This window comes from Tachysurus fulvidraco, chromosome 6 (genome assembly GCF_022655615.1).
Source record: "Tachysurus fulvidraco isolate hzauxx_2018 chromosome 6, HZAU_PFXX_2.0, whole genome shotgun sequence".
Lineage (NCBI taxonomy): Eukaryota > Metazoa > Chordata > Actinopteri > Siluriformes > Bagridae > Tachysurus > Tachysurus fulvidraco.
In genome coordinates, this window is record NC_062523.1 from 19,069,235 (window position 1) to 19,091,025 (window position 21,791).

Below are 21,791 nucleotides of genomic sequence, written 5' to 3' on the forward strand. Positions count from 1 at the left end.
ATGAGGCTGAGATTAATCTTTTTTTTTTCCTCTGTTCAGTATCCTCTTTGCTGACATCGAGGGATTCACCAGTCTGGCGTCTCAGTGCACGGCACAGGAACTGGTCATGACCCTGAACGAGCTGTTTGCAAGATTCGACAAACTAGCTGCAGTGAGTAGAGCTATCTGGTTGCGCAGTTACAAGATTGACCCAGTGCCGAATTCAGACCTACCAAACATGCTCTTGGATTTCAGTTATTTTCTCTCCATGTGTACACCGCTTGACAGTCTTGCCTTTGCACTGTGAATGTTTGTGTAGCCAGGTTTTACTCATCAACCCACCTGCTGCTGAGTCACCTTTCCTTATTATCTCTAGTCAGGATTCTGGTGCTGTGGATACAGGTTCCTTTCTGTGCTCAAACATTTCTGACATGCATACATGGATGTCTATACAGTTTACCTAGATGCTTAAGAACTTTTGTTATTCTATAGAAAATTCACATTGCTTTGCAAAACACGAAATTGCACGTTGTAAAAGGACATCTTGTATGCACATAGTCAAAGCTTGAGGCACATGGCTACTCATTTAACAAAAACTCCTTTTGTTTGACTTGTGGGTTAAGTTGAGGCATTTGCTGGGGTGACGTTCAGGTGGTTGTCATACGACTGAGCACTGGTGTGTATCCTGTGCTCAGCCTGGGGTTATCGCCTCATCTCCTCCCATCTCCTTTCCTCTCCTCTCCTCTTCTCTCCTCAACGTTCCTCTGTATTCTTTCTAAAAACTATTCTTTGCTTCAAAAGATATTTATGATTACACTTAGACTCTCTTTTTCAGAAAGAAATGACAAACTAATGTGAAAACATCATGAAACATTAAAGTTGTTATGCAGACTGCTCTCTGATCTGTCTGACCCAATAGGTACCAGTTTAATCTTTGTTCTTTCTTTAATCATCTTCAAAATGGTGGGAACATTATTCCATTTTAGGAGAAAGTATGTGTGTGTGAGATAATCTGGAATTTTAAAGGTCCAAGCAAAAGCTTTAACAATAAATGTATGGAGTCAAATATCACATTTACTAAACGCTGATTAAACAAAACATATGTAGTGTATGAGGAAATATCCATAGTGGTCTAACGAGTCAAATGGTGATGACTTAAGTGTTAATAATGCTTTTCTCAGCTTGCTTCTTAATGCACTCGTGTCTGTGTGTGTGAAGGAAAATCACTGTCTGCGGATTAAGATCTTAGGCGATTGCTACTATTGCGTGTCAGGCTTGCCAGAAGCACGGGCCGACCACGCTCACTGCTGTGTGGAGATGGGAATGGACATGATTGAGGCCATCTCGTAAGTATTTGATTGTCTAAAGAAGAAGGAAGCAGGCTCTGCGATAAATCTCACATGTATATAGAGCAGAGTATACAGGGTAATAAATAATAAGGACTTGTATGTAGGGCATGCTGTATTTTGTAAGATGTTTTTTTTTTTTTTTAACAAGGTTTAAGATTAACAAGGCTTTTTTGCTTTAAAATGAAATTATTAGCTGCATGAATTCCTCATAAGAAAGAATGAGCACAGGGCTTTTTTGCATTTCTTTTTTTCTCGGTAATTGGTGAGTACAAAGAAGGATAGAAGCCCCTGCAGGCAGTACTGAATTATTAAACTATGAGATTGATGTTGATTGTGTGCATGCAAGCATGCATTTGAAAACGAGTGTATGCAAAAGGGTCAATAAATGTATTTTCACCTTGGAACTGCATGCCCTCAAGTGCTGTAGTTTCCAACAGCATGTCATATCACAGATATGTTGCCTGTGTGTCTTGTATTAAACTCTGAATGTGTTTACTCTGGGCTGTGGCTAGCAAGCAGTAACAGTATATTTGCATTATAGTGAAGAACTCAAAAACAATTGGTGTAAATGTATCTGTACTCATTTAATTCAGCCTAATGTACAGAAAATCAAGTGGGAGATGAATTAGAATTTAAGGTAGCTCATTTAACTCTTTTTATGAGAGGCCAAAAAATCCACAATGAATGATGGAAGTTAATGGCTCAAACTAAAGTCCGCAACACTTTTTAAACTCCCATATTTACTAATTAATTAAAAAGCAACGTTTCGACCCTGTTGGGTCTTCTTCAGGCAAATGAAACTAAAGTAGACATTCATGTTTTGTTTTGTTTTTTGTTAGATTTTTGTAGATTTTCATTAGTATTTGTGTTTTTAACAAGCCTACTGGGGCAAGATATACATAGAAAAGTTTTATGGTGCATAAAATGGTAACAACATAAAAAAAAAGTATACACATAAATAAGAACGAGTATAAACATTAACATAAGTGATCCGATAAAATGCCTTTTAGTTGAGGTACAGTAGTAAACAGCTGAGATATTGCACTTTACACATTGCACGTTACACAGATTATATCCTGGAAGTAAATGGTGATATCAAAATTTCCTCCCCCTGAGATGCTGCAAGTGCTTTGAAAGGGTCATCTTTAACCACAACAATTCTGAGTATGGTTACCCGAACAGAGTTTAGAGATGTCTCGCACTGAAAGCCACCTGTGTCCTGATTAATTTTATATTAGACTTGCGATGACAAAACAATACATTTGTTTATACTGATTAAAAATGACGTCAATTTGAACACCAGTGCACTCGCAAAAGGATTCAACTATGTACAGTATAATCCTAATCGTTATGTGGGATTAATGTTGAAAGCATAAACTAATGTACAGACATTCTTTGTATAATTTTTGTTTTCTGTCGTTCTTTAAGGCATAGAAACCCTGTTTGCACTTTATAGTTAAACCTGCTTGTATTTTTATGACACGCCTTCAAAGCAGCCAAGTGCCGGTGAAAAAAAAAACAATAATCCATTTGATTTGCAGCAATGTGACATGGAAGCCAGTCACCCCAGTGTTCAGAGGGTTTAACTGTGTTTTTACTGTGTGCCACTTATCACCAAAATCAGGCCAAACTCAGATTAGTGAATTATTGGTATTATTGATTTTTGCAAGCTTATGACTTGCCCTTGTGCAGTCATTACAGTATAATTATAGAGTCTTGTTTGGGTGAGATGCTCAGCTGCTTGAAATAGTACAGGAATAGTATAGACAGAGATGAGAATACGACTAGTTTATTTTTATTATAACGAGTGTAACTGAGGTCACCAGTTGCTGTCAGAGGGTACAGCTTGTATTCTTGACAGCTTAATTCAGACAACAGCATTAGGAGGTCATTTTGTGAGTGCGTAGAACGTGTTAAATTGTAATGCTTCTCTGCCTGTAAACACCACCCGTGAAAAAGCTCACTGCTAGGTTAATGGTGTTGTAGAGGCAGCTGTATTCATAGTCTATATTGTGCTTTAATTTTGAATTGCAAGTCATTGTGTGTGTGTGTGTGTGGTTTCTCAGATTGGTGAGAGAAGTCACTGGCGTTAATGTGAACATGCGAGTGGGGATCCATAGCGGCCGAGTCCACTGCGGGGTCTTGGGTTTGAGAAAGTGGCAGTTTGATGTCTGGTCTAATGATGTCACGCTGGCGAATCATATGGAGGCAGGAGGAAAAGCAGGGTGAGTGTGATGTTTCTGCACGAGACCTAAAACCCAAATAACAGATGATATTTAAAACCAAATCGCATTTAAATAGCTTTTATACGGTATACAGTTTGAGTTTTTATTAATCACAGTTAAAATTCTCTTTTGTTTTATTTCTGTAGTTATTTACCATTTATTAACCTCGCATTAAATTTTTAACTTTTTTAACTTTTGCTTTCTCCCAGCCGCATCCACATAACTAAAGCTACTCTGAACTATCTGAATGGTGACTATGATGTGGAGCCTGGCTATGGTGGAGAACGGAATGTCTATCTGAGGAAGCACAACATTGAAACGTTCCTCATAGTGGGATGCAGCCAGAAGAGGGTCAGAGTTTGTTTGTCCTTTCCTTCTTCATTCAACTGCAAAAGCATGCTTAATTAAAGACGGGCAATTGCCAGATTTATCTGGTCTTTTTTTTTGCTTGTTTTGCAGTTGTTATCTGTAACTACTGAGAGAACATACTAATGCGGTTCAGATCATTTAGCCCTAAGTTGTCTCTTCCACACTGAAAGTGCATGTGTCAAATACAAGACTATGGTAACCCTTATTTACAAGCATTAGTCCCAGTTTATACTTGACTGTGTGTGTGTGTGTGTGTACAGACCCAGCAACAACACATGTAGCATCATTCAAATCATTATTATTATTATTATTATTATTATTATTATTATTATTATTATGTAAATCTTGTACATTAAAAACTGCTGTTATTGTAATTGTTATTGCGAGCAGTGTCTAAAAACGAAAACTCGGACCATATTTTTGAATGTATTTAGTATTTTCTAGAAGATTCAAGCATTTGGTACACTTAAAGACTTAAATATAGTTACCCCAATACTGGAATAGTACTTACAGTAAGTGTGCGATTTGTGTTTTATTTCTCTTATTACTTTGCCAGCACTGGCAATTGTGTGTGAAAGGATCATTCCCAGTTATTGCTTTTTTACACACTATAAATAGTCTTTCCTTCACAAGCCTCCATTTTATGATTTTTTTTTTCTCTCAAAGTTAATCAGGCAAAAATCAGAGCTGTTCATGTGACTGTGACGCCTTCACCATCTCAACAAAAATGTTTTTCTTTGCTAACTGTTTTTTTTTTTTTTTCATTTCTTTTTTTATATAATTTGTTTTTATAGCATATTAATATTAGCCTGTGTTTTGAATTACAGAACTGCTATCATAGAAAATGAATCAATGCCCTCTGACCACACGATTCAACAGTGCTGATATTTATGTTGATACTAAAAACAAGCACACATTACTACATTTTAGAGGTATATTTTCAGGTTGTCTTGAACGTCACGTGTCCCTGTAGTTAATCTGGACGTAAGTTACATAGCGTGAAATGATTTATCTACAAATAAATAGCACATTCAAGACTATAAATATTTTCTCTAACAGAAAGAAGAAAAAGCCATGATTGCCAAGATGAATCGGCAGCGGACAAACAGCATCACTCACAACAGCTCACACTGGTCTGATCGGCCATTTTATAACCACCTGGGGGGCAACCAGGTTTCCAAAGAAATGAAGAGAATGGTAAGAAAAATACATACACAGATATTCTCTCTCTCTCTCTCTCTCTCTCCCTCTTTCTCTTACTCTAGCCTTCATCAAACTCACCTTTTCCCATAATGGCTGGCTCAACGTGATATACGTAAGAGATTTAAGCTTGCTCAGACACATCTAATAGCTTTAGGAAGGTTGTTAGACGATGACCCTTATGAGGTGTTGAACACCATCATGTTAGCATTGGCTTTAATTACTTTGAGTCACACCAATTACCACTTCAGTCTTCAGAATATTGTTTTTCACACAGTGAATCTCACTAAAGCCTGAGCAGTTCAATAGACGTCCCTGTGCAGTGACGTTCAGAGCGCCTTCTCCTCTTTGTACCCATGACTATGTCGCTAATCTCTCCTCTTTTTCTTGCCTGTGGGGAACGACCCTCTTATTAAATAAAGCAGACTCGCCTCATACGAAGTCCTCAGGGTTTTAATCAGGCAGAGTGGAACCTGCAAATAGGCTGAGTGCAAGGCCAGGAGGGAAATGCTTTACCGTGCTTTCTTTCCATTATTTAGTTGACTCTCACTTTGCTAATATAATTGTGAAGGCCACAGATGGACTAATTGATGGTCACACACACAAAAAAGGGGAATTTGTAGGTGTAATCCATGTTCTTATTCCTATTCACTGGTCAGTTTAAGGCCGGTGTGGGGATATAGCTGATTTTAAGTTTAAATGGTTTCTCATTAAAGGCACAACAGTGTCCTGATTACTTATTTAGGAAACATTCATCTCCCACACTTCTCACAATGAAGTGTTGTTCACTGGTGTTAATTAAGAAGGATGCAAATGTTCCTAATGAGTGTCATTTCTAATCCATAGAAAAGCACATCCTGTTTGTGTCCCTGTACAGTCATTGTTGCCCTGTGAAACAAGTGAATTTACACCTCTGAGTGCTCCCCATAGTCTACTATGATTTTCTGAATGTGAAATAGAAGGGGACATGCATGCAAGAATGGGGTTAATTTGCAGTATTCTGGGCTTTAAAGATTTTCTAGATTAAATATTTTAAAGATTAAGCATAATATTTTGTTAAATTTGAACATTGTCTTAAATCTATTTTAGATTGATTGTCGTTTTTAGTTTTTATTCAGCTGAACTGTCTTTCTTACACACACACACACACACACACACACACACACACACACACACACACACACACACACACACACACACAATTAATTGGTATACACTGCAATTCGTCACACTTGGAAGTTGCTAATTCAACCAAATATTGCTGGTTTAAAATTCTCCTATGTCATAAGTGTCTTGTAGTTTCTTGATGTAATATGTATGCACAAAATCTACGTAAATGTTCATATTTGTTTATATATAATATGTTCACATAAATTAAACACAACAGAGCATGCTAATCAGTGTGATCTGTTACCACTCTGGAGTATTCCACTCCCTGAAGTCTTTTATTCCTCATCAGTTTGCACATGATTACATTTTGTAATTAATTTATGAGCATGACGTTATACTTTTGACCAACTTTTGGTTACCATTAATTTTGTGGAACACCCGCAAGACTCTGTAGTCACTGTTATTACTTATGCCAATGTAGGGTTTTTTTTTTGCAGATTTTTGTAGCTACAGCCTCATTTTGTTTTGTTTTTTTTTGTTTTTTTCTTATTTCAGTCGTGTTAATTAAAAAAAGAGGGGAAACAAATCTTTTTGCTTGTCATGTTACTGTGAAAAATCTACTGACCAGTACAAAGAGCTGAGCTTAGAGACGTACAGTATTGCCTACATATTAAATATGTCTTCCTTCACCTATTCAACCCTGGTTCCTGTCAAGCGACCTTTTCCTTCACTGACATTATCTCTGGCTTGTTCATTAGGGATAAATAAAAAAGTGAATAATAATAATCATTTTTTGTCCTGAATTTATTAATATCTGTAAAGCTTCTTTGTGACAATGTCCACTGTTAAAAGCACTATACAAATAGCCTGTTTCTAATCCATTTATTATTAGTCTTAGATTATGTGAAGCACAACACATTTTTATTTCATTTATCACATGTAGACCTAATTCTTATTTCCTGCGGTGTTTTAAAGCAAGTTCAAATGTCTCTAAGCTTCCACTGCTTTTCCCTTGAGCAAGGCCTTTAACCCTTGAATGCTTAGCCATATAAATGAGAGAAATTTGCTCTGGAAAAGGGTGTCCACCAACAGATTTTAATGTCAGTCGGATGCCGTGTGAGTAGAAATGGCTCCGAATGATAAATATTTTAGTAAGTTTTTTGTGTGCGAGAGGAAGATTTGACTAAAGGAATATAAATTTAAGAGACCCAAAGATGTCTTCCTTAAACATGACCTTAGTGCACAGTGTCAGTCACAGCAGGATTCAGCTCGACACACTCACCCCTGCTGTGCACTTCCGGACACGTTCGCTGAAGCAGATCTCCCAAAGCAGATCAACAAACATGACCCAATCTTTGTGTGAAACGGTCACAACATCCCCCTGGGATCCCCGATCTAAAAAAAAAAAAGCGCAACATGACCATATTGAGTTTTTCCCTCTGCATTTATAATGGTCCTCCCACAATGCTATATTAATGCTGTGGTGACTCATGCATGTTTACAGCAGCTCTGCTTTTTCACGTGGTCCTTGAATGTGACCTCCCACAGATAATAATGTTTACTTTCACTAATCCTCCCCACATCCACTATTATATGCTCCCTTTCTCATGCAAAATAAATTAGACAAGTGATTAGAGGGGTTCTGCTCGTCATTGCTGGAACAGACCACTTGGTGCATTATGCATGTGCGTAAGACTTAATACTGAATCACTGATGTAGGCTAAAGCCCATGTTATCAAAGAGGAAGGAGATTAACAGTTGTATTTATTTATACAAATGAATCTACTGATAATTGTCACCGTTACAAATTTAGCAAATTGATGGTTAAAGACTTTTTACTGACAAAAATGCATACAACAGATACAGGTCAGTAATTAAACGTATTAAATTAGCCAAATGAATAGAACACTGAGACTGTGTGTAATTTGTAGATTCTGCTGTCTTGCTGTCTCACACATTTTTGGGGGCATCAAAAGGCTGCATTTTTGAGGTAATGAGTAAAATGAGTAATCATAGCATCAGTCTGTCACTCTGTCCTTTACTACAAGCTGGAATATGTGAAGAAAAGCATTTTCACTGCTTTCCTTCTGGTAGCTTTTACTGTTTGGCTTTTCATAAAGTGCTGTATTGCGACACAATAAAACAAATCACTCTGTAATATCATAATGAGGTAGTTTCGATGTTTTATCCATTTCGGCTGTGATTTATTAGGTCAGACCCGACCGATTCAGCACACATAATATCTGCTTATGATGTATTCCTTTTAATTCATCCAGTGTTGTGTGCATTCATAAATGTGCTTTATTAAAATGTAAAACAGTAGAGCAATGAACACACAAATGACCTCATAATAGTTGAGGTTGAGGAACATGTGTCTTTTTTTTTCCCCCTTAAGGTAGCCACATTTTATAAACTGTCACAGAATGTGAAAAAGTAAAAATAAAACGTAAAAAGTAAGTTTGAACTAATGCCTTGCAAGTATAAAGCTCTGTATACCAGAACTCTAGAGGAAGTCTGCTTTGGCTTGTGCTCGTGTTTGAAATTATTTACCTTATATTGCCATTTATTTTACAGTAAACTGATGTGTTTGTCACAAACTTTTGAGACCAGATGCAATCCAATACATTATTTACAGAGTGATATCAAGCATAACAAGAGATAGCATCTCTATTATTTTGAGGTTTTGTCCAGGAGGAAAAACAGGAAGTAAAGGTTGAGAAAAGAAGTGATTATAATTATTACAGGATGATTGTGAGCAGCCTTATTCAGGGCAGGTCAAATAATTCTGAGTCCTTTTGGTAATGATTAATGAGCTCTTTTAGACCTCACTACTTTTACATGTTTGTACTTGTGGTTTTGCCAGGTGGGGTCACTGTTGTGCTAATCTATGCTAAAACCCAGAGAAATGAATCGATTCCTTTGTCGTGGTTGTGTTGTGCAATGACTATCCTTTCCCCTGTCTTTCTCTTACACCATTACCATCTCTTTTTTTTTCTTTCTCATTCATCATTAATAAATCTCACACTGTTGATTTATTTGTTTCCTCTTCAGGGATTTGAAGATCCCAAGGACAAGTGAGTATTAATACATACATCTTCTGGCCTAATCCTGGTTCATCTGTTATGGTAAAAAAAAATAATAATAATAATAATAAATAAACAACGCTAATAATGGATTGCCAGTTGTGTTTTTACTGCCACCTTGAAAAGCTGCTGGGCAACATCATTTTTTTATTAGTACAATAATAATATTGGTTCTAACATCATGACTAAAGTGCAGATCTGTCAGTGGGGTGTGGTGAGATTTCACCCAGGATTTTTTCAAGCTGGCACTGGAGGGCATGCTTTCTGTTTGGTGCTGGATGTGGGAATAGTAATGCATGAGAAGCTGTTGGTTCTGAATCAGTGGACGACATCATTGTGCTGTTCAGTTCACAATTGCATGAACTAGCTATAGTTATTGGTCCTTAAACAGTTTAAAAATGAAGAGATAATGCTAAGTTCTAAACCATTGGACGATCATAAACATTCTTCACTGTTGCTTTAGTATAATTATTTATACTGTATTTTTATAGGACTTTCAGGCCTTGCTGTCATTTTGCTGTTCAGATTTGAGCCTTACATTCGATAGACACCTTAACAATGAATAAAACATGGCCATGGACAGCCTGCATGACATTTTATAACCATTTTTGCTTGACGGCTAGAATAAGAGAAGCGTGATATGTTCAAGTGCTGCTGTGTGTTGTCGTGTGGTGGGCTGAACTGAGGGCACTGGTGGTGGGGCATGCCTGTGGATGACCATTGAGATGAAAGTATCAGGAGAGGCAGAAAGTAGAACAACGGTCTCGTCTTGTGTTATCTAGACATTTCATTTTCAGAAATACTCAGGAAAACCTGAACCCAGAAGACGAAGTGGACGAGTTTTTGGGTCGTGCCATTGACGCTCGTAGCATCGACCGTCTGCGTTCTGAACATGTCAAGAAGTTCCTGCTGAACTTCCGTGAGCCTGATCTGGAGAAGAAGGTACTGCTCTGAGGCATCGATGCTGTTAAACTGTACATCTAATACAGCATAGTACAGTGTATATATGTACTGTATAAAAACTGTTTTTTCTTGTTTGGCAAGTGTAATAAGAGGTTAGGTTCTGAATAATAACATACACAGAGAAGAAATGCAAAAAATAATAATAATAATAATAATACACAGAAAATCAATAACAAAATGACAAAATGGGAAAAAAAAGACAGAAATGACAGCCACTGACTATGGGCGAATGCAAAGAACATCTTTTTTCCGTCATCTTGGTGTCCCACAATAAACATTATAAAATACTTTATATCTTGCATTTTGTTGTACTGTATAGGTGATTCAGAACGGCAGGTAAACAGTACATGAGCTGTAGTTATTTGTTTGTTTTCAATGCCAGATTCTCTCTCTTTTTTGTTTTATCAAACACATTATTTTTTCTGCAATACACATCTCCTGTCAGATGTGTTTTTAATGCAAAGCATCAAATTAAGGACATGTGGCGAGAAAGTGAATGTATGTTTGGCACAGAACCAGAGAGGTGATCTAACCTCATGTGCAAAAGTGACAGTATGAATGTTGTTAGAATATCTGGAGTATTCACTGTCATCAATTCTGTAAATACGATGGTTGTTTATTGTATGGTTAATAACAGTGGGAAGGATAGATATGCATTTTGTACAATCTCACAGCAGAAATAGAAGTTAGTATGAGAGTCAGAGACAAATCTTGTGGTGTGAATTGACCTTTAGTATCATCACTCAGTTGAATTTTTGCGTTTGCTACGAATTAAATAATTAAGTTTGGTGTATTACTTGAACGAATCAGCCCGTTTAACTTGAAGTGCAGTAACAAAAATACTGAACATCCAAAAGTTGTGAGAAATTGTACAGGACTTGTCAAGCAGCTCTGCAAATAAAATGCAGTCATATCCTTTTGTCTGTGTTCAGAAATTACATTAAGACGGTCCCAAACAATTTACATTTAAACTGTATAATTTATGTCCTGAATATATTTTCATAAAGCCACTTTGCGACAATGTACTTTCTTGAAAGAGCTATACAGATAATGTTGAGTTAACATTTGGACTGATATACATCCTAGTTTCGGACCAATACTGTATATGTGGTCTAAGGTTTTCACCCAAAATCAGTATCCGATCTTACTAAGAAGTATGGGGCTAATTATAGCATGCAAAGATGTGAATAAATCTGGATTAGAATGTTCAAAAAAAGTACGGGTGTGATGGAGCGGCCTCCACAAACTCTTGGCCATATAGTACATGTTCGATATCTCACAGTGCCAGTGTCTTGTTTTTTTGTTATTTTGCTAATTTCTGTCGAAAGCTTTCTTATCTACAATATCATTAACATAAACATTAAGAAATGTTGACTTGTACATGAAACAAAATAACATGTTAACCAGCAAATTATTCAGAGGCTGGCTTGAAACAATCTTCAGCTATAGCAAAAAACGAATGTCAAGTTTCCCGAGATCCGGATGAGTCACAGGGTGAAACATCCAAAGCCAAATTATTCGAAAAAGATTTAAAGCATTGCCATCAAAGCCACCATCACAATCTGCTTCAAATCAGTCACGACTGATCTAGGGAAGTCTGGATATCTACGTCATCACAAGGAAGGGTTGCATAATGTTTCACCCTCTATTACCTTTTGTTCCCTTTTTATCATGAAAGTCCATTTTCTTTCCTTTCTGTTCTGGAGACTAAAAGGTGACGAGGGGTGAATGTAACACATTCACATCCACATCCTGCAATTACTTACTATTTTAGCGATAAACATGTTCTTTCTGCCTTAGATAAGAGTGTGTAGTGCCAGACTAGGTGTTAGGTTTAAGGGGCCTGCTTTTGTTTCCTTCCACTGCTTGTGTGTTTCAGACGAAGCTCTGAATTTTTTTTTTATTTGACATTCGTTCCTTTTTGCAAACCAAATTACCTTTTGATAAAATTGCTAGGTTGTGCTTTCAACCCAGTAAACAAAGCTTTCTATAGTTTTTTATGAGAGATCCCACATTTATTACACGTATTCTAGGTTTATCCTAGTTTACAATGCTCATCTATATATGAATACATAAAAATAAAGTGTTTCTCTGCTCTTTTCTTTTCTCTTCCATCTCTTAAGTATTCTAAGCAGGTGGATTCCCGTTTCGGAGCATACGTAGCCTGTGCCACTCTTGTCTTCTTGTTCATCTGCTTCATCCAGCTTGTAGTCGTTCCACCGTAAGTATATCTGCATATCATGCTTTATTCGCTGCAGGCAGTAATAACTAATTAGCTGGAGAGCTGCAACGTGTAACATCTGAGCATCTGCAGCAATAAACGTCCCTGTGACCATAAACTTTGGTGCTAGGAAAAGAGGAATGTTGTTTTGAGAGATGTAAGAGAACTCCACAGTAAAAGAACAGATTTCTTTTTCCTCTACTGTATAAATACAGCATATTAAATGAAAGGGATGCCTTCTGTAAATTTTATGTAGCTTTAACATTAAAACATGGAGCACAACTGAAGCTCAAATCAAATTACATTTCTCACTCCGCAGCTTAGTTGAAATTGTTTGATAATTGTCACCTTTTTAAAATTTTTTTTGTTAAGACACAACGACAGTCCTTGTTAAGATAATGCTGAGTCACAGACTTGCAGTTTGAAACAAAGAACATTCAAAATAATACTAGATCACTAAATGGCCGTTCATTCATTCATTTTCTACCGCTTATCCGAGCTACTATCTCGGGCGTCATCAGGCATCGAGGCAGGATACACCCTGGACGGAGTGCCAACCCATCGCACGGCACACACACTCTCATTCACTCACACACTCCCACACTATGGACAATTTTCCAGAGATGCCAATCAACCTACCATGCATGTCTTTGGACTGGGGAGGAAACCGGAGTACCCGGAGGAAACCCCCAAGGCACGGGGAGAACATGCAAACTCCACACACACAAAGCGGAGGCGGGAATCGAACCCCCAACCCTGGAGGTGTGAGGCGAACATGCTAACCACTAAGCCACTGTGCCCCCCTGAAACAAAGAACATTCATTTTAAATACAAAAAGAGAGCCTGTGTGAAGTTATATTGAAAAAAGTCAGATATCAGAAACAGCTTTAACCTGCGGTGTCATTAATACCTTTGCTTTCTTTAATAAATGAATCATGTTCAATCCATGATGCAGGATTTTGTGTTTTTGCGATTGCAGACATAAGGTGTAATCAGCCCTGTCGCATTCATATGAGCTTGCAATTGTACAAAATGTCCACATATTTTCTGCAGATTCGGACCTGGATGTGTCGTGTGACGAAATTACAACACGTATTCAGCCAAAGCTGTCATCCCTTCGTGTACACTGAACATGAAAATAGCTATGAAAAAATATATATATAATTACATATGTCTTCACAGGTAGGAATTTAAAAAGCAGAATCCTGTGCTTGCAATTTCACAAAATAAAGTAGTAATAATAATAATAATAAAATAATAATAAATAATTAAAAAAAAACCACAAACATGCAAAAATCTCTGCAATTTCATTCTGCGATTTTGGAAAAATCTGAAGCAAAATAAAGCATCCTTAGCTTCAGCACTTGCATAAAAACTCCTGGAGGGACTCATTATAACACAAGATTAAGTTCATTAGATGTCTTAGTGCATAACAGATTCATTGCATTTAGTTGAAGTAAATATCTTTCGCTTCAGCTTTTTTTTTTCTTTTTTTTTTGTTACAGCCAAATAGCATTCTCTCCCAAAGGCATCCTGACTAATTCTGTCTGCTAAGGCAGAAGACCAATCCTGTTCGATCGTGCAGTTCTTATTTATATTTGATGTACATTATGTGATGATTTTCTCTAATTCTCTATTTCATCACCAGCAGCTTAGCACCAGTTCATTTCCATTGTTTACTGATCACTAAATGGCCCCATTAATGTGTCCGTTCCACTTCCTCATGTTGTACTCTTTAGTTTCGGTTTACTATCTGTTTACTTATTATTTTCATTTCCTTTTTTCCACAGCTCCAACCTGATGATCGGATTCTACGTGTCATGTTCCATCATTCTCATGGTCATTCTGTTTGTTTCAGTCATTTACTCCTGTTTTGGGGTAAGTGTCTTCTTTTGGCAGCTCATTTCACACAACACCACACCATGACACACAGTAGAACCGTTGCAGAAGACTTGATCCACCAATACAGACTACAAGAGACACTTTGGAGCAGTTTGGACCAAAAGCTCACCTACAACATGACATGCTAAATAAACCTTTGCTAAGTCACCCATGTGGATGGGATTGTTTCTTGCTTGTGTCGCGTCTAAGCCGGTCCTGGGAGACCATGTATCAGACAAATCTCTGGCTCTGGCACGTATTTATGCATGCTGTCCCTGTGTCCCTGTGTTCTTTCACCTGGAGAATTAGATTGACCTTTGGGTGAGCTTGTAAAACTAAAATGTCTTTCGGAAAATTGTTGGCTTACTTCCAGAGTATTTGATTACCCACAGAATTGCTTCTAGGATTGAATTTAATTTGATAAGAAGACTAATTCTGTGAAGGAAGAATGAGCTTGTTCAGTAATAAAATATTAATATTATTAATAATAAAATGCATTAGTATGTATGATAATTGCGGACCATAAGTCACCCTAGCAGAGATTTGTTTTTTTTGTTTGTTTTTTTTTGTAATGAGAGAGTAGCAAATAATTTAATTCACGTCGCATAATTTCACAAGCCGAAATTAAACGTCAGTAAATCTATGGCACGCTTCTGACCTCTCTTCTCTTTGCCAGATTTTTCCAGTTCCTCTGCAGCAGCTGTCTAAAAAAATCGTCCAGTCCAGACTAAACAGCACTCTGGTGGGCGTCATTACCATTGTTCTGGTCTTTCTCTCTGCCTTCATAAACATTGTGAGTATACCAACAGGAAGTAAATAACAATTTACGTCTTTAAAGATAAATTAGACCCTTAGAATATGTTTTTGTGCATCTCCAGTTCACATGCAGCACCGATGATCTGAAGTTGTGTTTGAGCCAAGAGTTTAATATCAGCCGGAGCAGTGTGAACGCCTGCCATGTCCGCAGCTCTGCCTTTAACTACTCGCTGTCATCACAGAAGCACCTCTGTAACAGCTCCTTACCTGCCTGCAACTTCCCTGAGGTGAATATACTGCTTGAAACCCTTTTTTATAAGCTGTACTAGATCTAGTGGACATACTGAAGTGTTTGTAGAAAAGGAATAAATTCCAGAAATGATAACGTGGACTGTTGTGTATTTTTTGCCTTGTGCTTTTTCAGTATTTCTCATCATGTGTACTGCTGAGCCTGCTAGCATGTTCTGTCTTCTTGCAAGTGAGCAGCATCGGGAAGCTCTTCCTCATGCTCTTCATTGAGATTCTGTATGTCCTTATCATGGAGGTGCCAGAGGTCAATCTATTTGACAATGTGGACCTTCTGGTGATGGCCAATGCCATGTAAGTGACTCTGTATACACACACACACACACACACACACACATAATGTAGACACTGATCACAATCATACATTGTTTGGAAATTTAATTTGGCCTCCTGCAATTAGATAATAGGGAGCCACCACAGTTAATACCTAACATAATCCCGATTTATCAAGATTTTTTCAGTTCACCTCATTTCAGTGAGTTGTTTTATGAGCTTTTATCCTTTATCTTATTTTACTGCCAGATGTTAACAGCACTGTAGCATTCCTTCTGTTTCTATATAGACGTTCATATGCATTCACAATAGTAGGGGAAAAAACGAGAAAAATTATAATCTCTTTATAAGCTGATACTTTGTCGGCTACCTGTAAAATTTTAGATCTTTTTTGTTTAAGCAGTTTTATTATATCAGTGAATCTCGGTGGCTTCTGCAGAGGTCTGAGTGGCATTATATCATTCAGAAATAGCAGTAATTATAATAAACTGCATATCTAAAGATATTCCCAGAGCCTTGCCTTTAGATTGATGAGGGTTTGTAAAGAATGTAGACCAGGAAGATCCTCATACAATATAAATAACCAAAACCCATACATACATTAACCCGTTGTTGGAATGTTAAAAGGGTCGATGAGCGAGCAGGATGAATACAAGTGTGGAACATATCGAGGGAAAGCATTATAATCTTGCATTATGAGGACAGCAAATCCATGCATGTTCCAAATAGATTAGCATGTATGCCTGTATTTTTGTATAAGAGCTATTTTTGTACAAGAACACATGCAGGCTGTCAATTTCTGGCAGTAAAATAACCCCATATGCAGGCAAACCACAGGTGCTCATGCAAAGTGGAAAATCACAGGATGCATTGCTGCTGTTAATCAGTATTAAAGCATCACCCATCATAATCACAACAATCTTTTTTATTATAATTACGCAATGGTAAAAAAGAGATTATACGACCATTATAAATAAACGATTAATATCCAGCACGATGATGGCTTTGTTTGCTGATTTATATAGACGAATAGATTGCTCTGGTGCTTCCAACGCATTTAGATCCGTTCTCTAATGGAAGAATGAAAGCCCTGTCATGGATATTCCCATATCTGGTTTGGAATTGCTTTTGTCACATCAGTTTGGAAGATAATGTGGTAGTTGTTTTGACTCATTTCCTTTTTGTTTTGTATTCACAGTGAGAACGTCACTGGAACAAGGTAAGATTTTATCTGGTTAATGGATTCACTGAGGTGAATTAACTCCCTTTGAACCCTAGCATGTTACTTTGATTGCTTTGCCATAATGATTGCTATCACTACACAAGTACAAAGTATCATCTTCAGGTTTGTACGTGTATAAGTGAGATGGTTTCGCGATATTCCACCAGCAGTTGTATTTTGTTGAGAAGCTCAAGCAGCTTTCCACTGTCCTTTCCTTAAAGACACATTCTAATTGAAAGTGCATAGTTTTTTTTTAGAAAAGAAGAAAGACTCAGAATGTTTTATACCCCTTTGTGTTTGTATTGACACAGCTGTGGGACAGACAGGGTTCCCCTGAAGATTATGACCCCAGTGGTCATCACCGTTTTTGTACTGGCTCTCTATTTACATGCCCAGCAAGTGGAATCCACTGCCAGACTGGACTTCCTGTGGAAGTTACAGGTGTGTTTCCAAATGAAGTATATGGAATTTTGTGAATTCCTGTTTGCGGTTTCCATGTATATCACATTGCTAGTGGCCTGTTTCTCTCTGTCTCCTCAGGCCACAGAGGAAAAAGAAGAAATGGAGGAGCTTCAGGCGTACAATCGCCGTCTCCTACACAACATCCTCCCTAAGGATGTGGCAGCTCATTTCCTCGCTCGGGAGCGGAGAAACGACGAGCTCTACTACCAGTCATGCGAGTGTGTGGCCGTCATGTTTGCCTCTATCAGTAATTTTTCAGAGTTCTATGTTGAGCTGGAGGCCAATAATGAAGGCGTAGAGTGTCTGAGGCTTCTCAATGAGATCATTGCTGACTTCGATGAGGTAAGGCACCTAAAGATGGCTGAAGCATCCCATTTTCCATTATGTGTTTGAATTTCTTTATCTACTAACATCTCCTGCCATCTTTCTCAGATCATCAGCGAGGATCAGTTTCGTCAGCTGGAGAAAATCAAGACTATCGGAAGCACGTACATGGCAGCGTCCGGCCTGAACGACTCTACCTACGACAAGGTCGGCCGCTCACACATCCGTGCTCTGGCTGACTATGCCATGCGTCTCATGGACCAGATGAAGTACATCAATGAGCACTCTTTCAATAACTTCAAAATGAAGATTGGTAAGGACTGCTTGGTGTGGGGTGTAAAGCTGAATATATTCTTTGCAGTATACCCTAGCTTTGATTTGATTGCAACGCTCAAGGCTGAAGCATGTTGAGTAGGTATGATAAAACATGATTTTATAGTCACGATTATGGTCTGATCCTGAACTCGAGTTGCTGTCTGTGTGTGTAGCGTTGTCATGTCCACATAGGTTTCTTTCCACCTCCCAAAACGCACAGGATTGGCCACTCTAAATTGAGCCTTGGTATGAATGTGTGTGGTGCCCTGTGATGGACTGGATTACTATCCAGGCTGTTTCCATCTTGTGCCTACTGTTCCTGAGAGAGGCTCTTTGATTGAGTTTGATTTGATACATTGATTTCATGTGTGCTGCTGCAGGTCTTAACATGGGTCCAGTAGTGGCTGGAGTAATAGGGGCTCGTAAACCTCAGTATGACATCTGGGGAAACACAGTGAATGTTGCCAGTCGTATGGACAGCACGGGAGTTCCTGAAAGAATACAGGTTGGATGGTTACTTTTCTCCTTTAAACATCCCAACAAGAACTCACCTTTAGCCTAACTGATCTGCTTCAACTTAATGTTCATGTTTACTGTTTTCTTACCAGGTTACCAGTGACCTCTACCAGGTCCTCCATTCCTATAACTACTCACTGGAATGTAGAGGAGTTGTCAAAGTCAAAGGCAAGGGAGAAATGATGACCTATTTCCTGAATGGTGGGCCAAGCAGCAGTTAACATAAACCTGTGTCTTGCAGTCATGACATTAAAGACATGAAGTGGCTTGATTTCTTAATGAAAAGCAAGGTGCTGAGCATTGGGGTCTCTTTGCTCTGTCTATAGTGACAGAGAAATTGTTTAAAGATGGCTCATGGGGTATTGTGACCTTTCAACATATTAATAGAGGAAGTTCTCAAGAGTGAAGGTCAGGATGTGGAGAAAGGAGTTGGAAAGTCTGTCTACATCCACCAAAACATCACTAATAGAAGAGACCAAAGAAAAGCAAAGGAATCTCAGAAATTCAAGGCAGTTCACCTGTTCAGACTTTTCTCCTTGTGGGAGAGGGTGAGCGCTCCGATGCTGACTAGAGGCCGTTTTCAAGCCAAAAAACTGTCTGTCGCTGAGTTTGGAAAAGTCGGCAGATGTTTTATGTGTATATGATGCATCTATGATCGTTGGGAAGCAATCCATGTTCTCACAGTCTCCTTATCCTTTAAATACTTTTGTGCTAAACATACTGGTGCAGCAAACAACCTTCTTTTGTTTAGCACTGTGGTCGATACCCAGAAGGAGAACTGACTGTGTTCTGTGTCTGGCTATTTCAGTAGGACATCAGACTGCTCACATTCTGTGTTTAAACACACACACACACACAGACACACACACACACACACACACAGATGTAGACAGAAAAGTGTTTTTCACTGAAGAAAAGACATGACAACTTGCTGAACCGAAGACACTCTGGAGGAGAGAAATAACTGTCAAACCTGCGTTTATTTTGTATCTTTGAGATTTTGTATTTTGTCTCAAAAAACCAAACCTTATCAAAGCTATTTTAGATTCTATATTTTGTACATTAATATATTAGAGCGATGTCTATAAACAGAGGTGTGTATTCAGATGTGTATATATAAAGAAAATTGCAACAATCATGTATATTTTAATGGAGAAAATCTCATTTTCTTTCACCTTTACTCTCCTTTTGCATCAAAGCTATTTCAGGTTCACAAAAAATTATAAAAAAAAAAAAAGAGAGACAGAGAAAGAGAGAATAGTGTCTTTTATCCTACAGTGTGTTTCACCGTAGAAAAAAATTGCAGGATTTTTCCACAGCCAACGTTGTCTAAGCTAATAAACCATTTAAGTTTATGTATTAAGTGGGGATGTACTAGATGCCCCACACCTCTATGGCCGTTTTTTGCACTGTACGTCTGCCTTTCTTAGTATCATACACTGCTTTCCCCTCCCAGCTCAATCAGATGGTACGACCCAATGAATGTTCAGTTTCTCCAGTGAGGCCTTTGTACGTCCAGAACACTGAGTAACCACTAAGCATCAGTGCCATGCTCCTCAGGAGTGCTTTAGGCACATCTTTCTTCACTTCAGCTGGAAGGGATCTTCAGTGTGTTTTTGCCAACTACATGCAGACAGTCGCTAAATTATCCCATTTTCTTTAACAAAGAAAGTTACTAAAGATGCTAGTTGATGTCAGTCTTTAAGCATTGTCTGTTACAGCATGTGCAGTCGCAGGTTTTCGCAAGGAAGCAGCGTATCGTGTACGGGAACAGAATTTAGATTTTCCTGTAGACATTCGGTCACAACTTTACTACTGTGAGGGGTATCAAAATTTATTTGCTCTTTGCAGGGGAAAAATGCAGTGCCATATATTTTAACGTCACTTTGTGAACACCCAAAAAAAGAGACGCTACAGTGATGTCAACATTGTATGTTTTGGTATTTTCTGTTTTATTCGAAATTGCAGTTGGAGGAGTTTTGGCTTCAGTTCAATGCAGGTTCAGCACAATTAACCCTCCTGTTATGTTCAGTTTCCAGGTCAGATTACCCTGAATGACACATTGACCAATTTATTTCTTTTTTATTAAATGTGTGATTTTTAATTTCAATATATATTATATTTTAATTATTTTTATTGGGTCCACCAAGGATTCCTTAGCCATAATAATATAATTCAAAAAAATATTGTGAACAACAATGAACAAATGTCAGCTACCCTGCGAGTGTTTGGTAACATGCCACTGTTCGTGGCTATGTTAGTGTGCATGTCTTTGCAGGAGAGACGGACAGACTCAGTAGATTTGTCAGAGAGGGAGTGTGCCTCATGATCCTTTTTCCTCGCTTATTTTCCCTCCTCCCTTATTGTCACATGTACGAATAATCTTTTCTTGCATGGTCCTGTAGTTGCTGTAAAATCTGCATTTTCCATTACTGTACTATAAGATTGTTGAGGTTGAATTAGTGTGTGAGGAGTGAGCTGAGACGACGTGTGGTGGAGGCTAAAATAAATAAGGAAGGGAGAATCTGATTTTTATTTTTTCCTATGTCTAAGGCTTCCATGTTTCCATGCTTCCATTTATTTTGGAATCTTAACCAGGTCAATTTGACCAACAACATAATAGGAGGGTTAAACATGCATGACAATTATGATGAATTGTACGATGTATAACCACATCTCTTCCTCTTAGATGTCGAGGTTCTGAGGCTGTTTGTCTGTATTTTGAGGACAGTGCTCCTTATAATAATGGATATTGCTGGACTGCAGAATTCAGAGCTAATTTATGGTTTGTTTTTCTTTATCTGTGATGTCAAACACTATACCCATTTTTTTTACATTCAAATAAATCACTTCAATGTTTATATATTCTGGAAATAAATTAGGCCATCAGTGTTTATGTTCCTTTTTTGACTGCACAAGCCTTTGTTTGATCAAATTGAATTTTAGAACAAGGATGTGGATGTTGCATACAATATCCATAGGGTGGCAGCAGTACCATTTCTTAGCTTCTATTCAGTCAGTTCATTCAGTTCATTTCAGTTCATTACATAACAATACGCTCATTGTCCACTTTTATTATGAACACGTGTAAACCTGGATGCTTATCTAAGCAGTTATCTAAACAGCCAATCATGTGGCAGCAGCACAATGTAAATTGGGTAGATTATAGATCCAGAGCTTCAGTTAATGTTCACATTAAACGTTAGAATGCGGTAAAAATGTGATGCTTGTGATTTT

At 37.9% G+C, this 21,791-nt stretch overlaps 1 protein-coding gene across 2 annotated transcripts in view; it reads left to right on the plus strand.

Moving 5' to 3' along the window:
• Window positions 1–21,450, plus strand: part of adcy5 (adenylate cyclase 5) — a 63,680-nt gene extending 42,230 nt beyond the window's left edge. The window contains exons 4-21 of one of the 2 annotated variants that reach the window (XM_027164524.2): window positions 40–151; window positions 1,198–1,325; window positions 3,395–3,553; window positions 3,763–3,904; window positions 4,982–5,119; window positions 9,284–9,306; window positions 10,098–10,257; window positions 12,402–12,499; window positions 14,290–14,377; window positions 15,057–15,173; window positions 15,259–15,423; window positions 15,561–15,736; window positions 16,914–16,934; window positions 17,249–17,378; window positions 17,478–17,741; window positions 17,832–18,036; window positions 18,419–18,543; window positions 18,647–21,450. In XM_027164524.2, coding sequence (XP_027020325.1) covers window positions 40–151; window positions 1,198–1,325; window positions 3,395–3,553; window positions 3,763–3,904; window positions 4,982–5,119; window positions 9,284–9,306; window positions 10,098–10,257; window positions 12,402–12,499; window positions 14,290–14,377; window positions 15,057–15,173; window positions 15,259–15,423; window positions 15,561–15,736; window positions 16,914–16,934; window positions 17,249–17,378; window positions 17,478–17,741; window positions 17,832–18,036; window positions 18,419–18,543; window positions 18,647–18,775 — 2,380 coding nt within the window. In that variant the 3' untranslated portion in view covers window positions 18,776–21,450. The remainder of the gene's footprint in view (window positions 1–39; window positions 152–1,197; window positions 1,326–3,394; window positions 3,554–3,762; window positions 3,905–4,981; window positions 5,120–9,283; window positions 9,307–10,097; window positions 10,258–12,401; window positions 12,500–14,289; window positions 14,378–15,056; window positions 15,174–15,258; window positions 15,424–15,560; window positions 15,737–16,913; window positions 16,935–17,248; window positions 17,379–17,477; window positions 17,742–17,831; window positions 18,037–18,418; window positions 18,544–18,646) is intronic. The other variant, XM_027164525.2, reaches the window with a different exon arrangement.
• The last annotated feature ends 341 nt before the right edge of the window (window positions 21,451–21,791 follow it).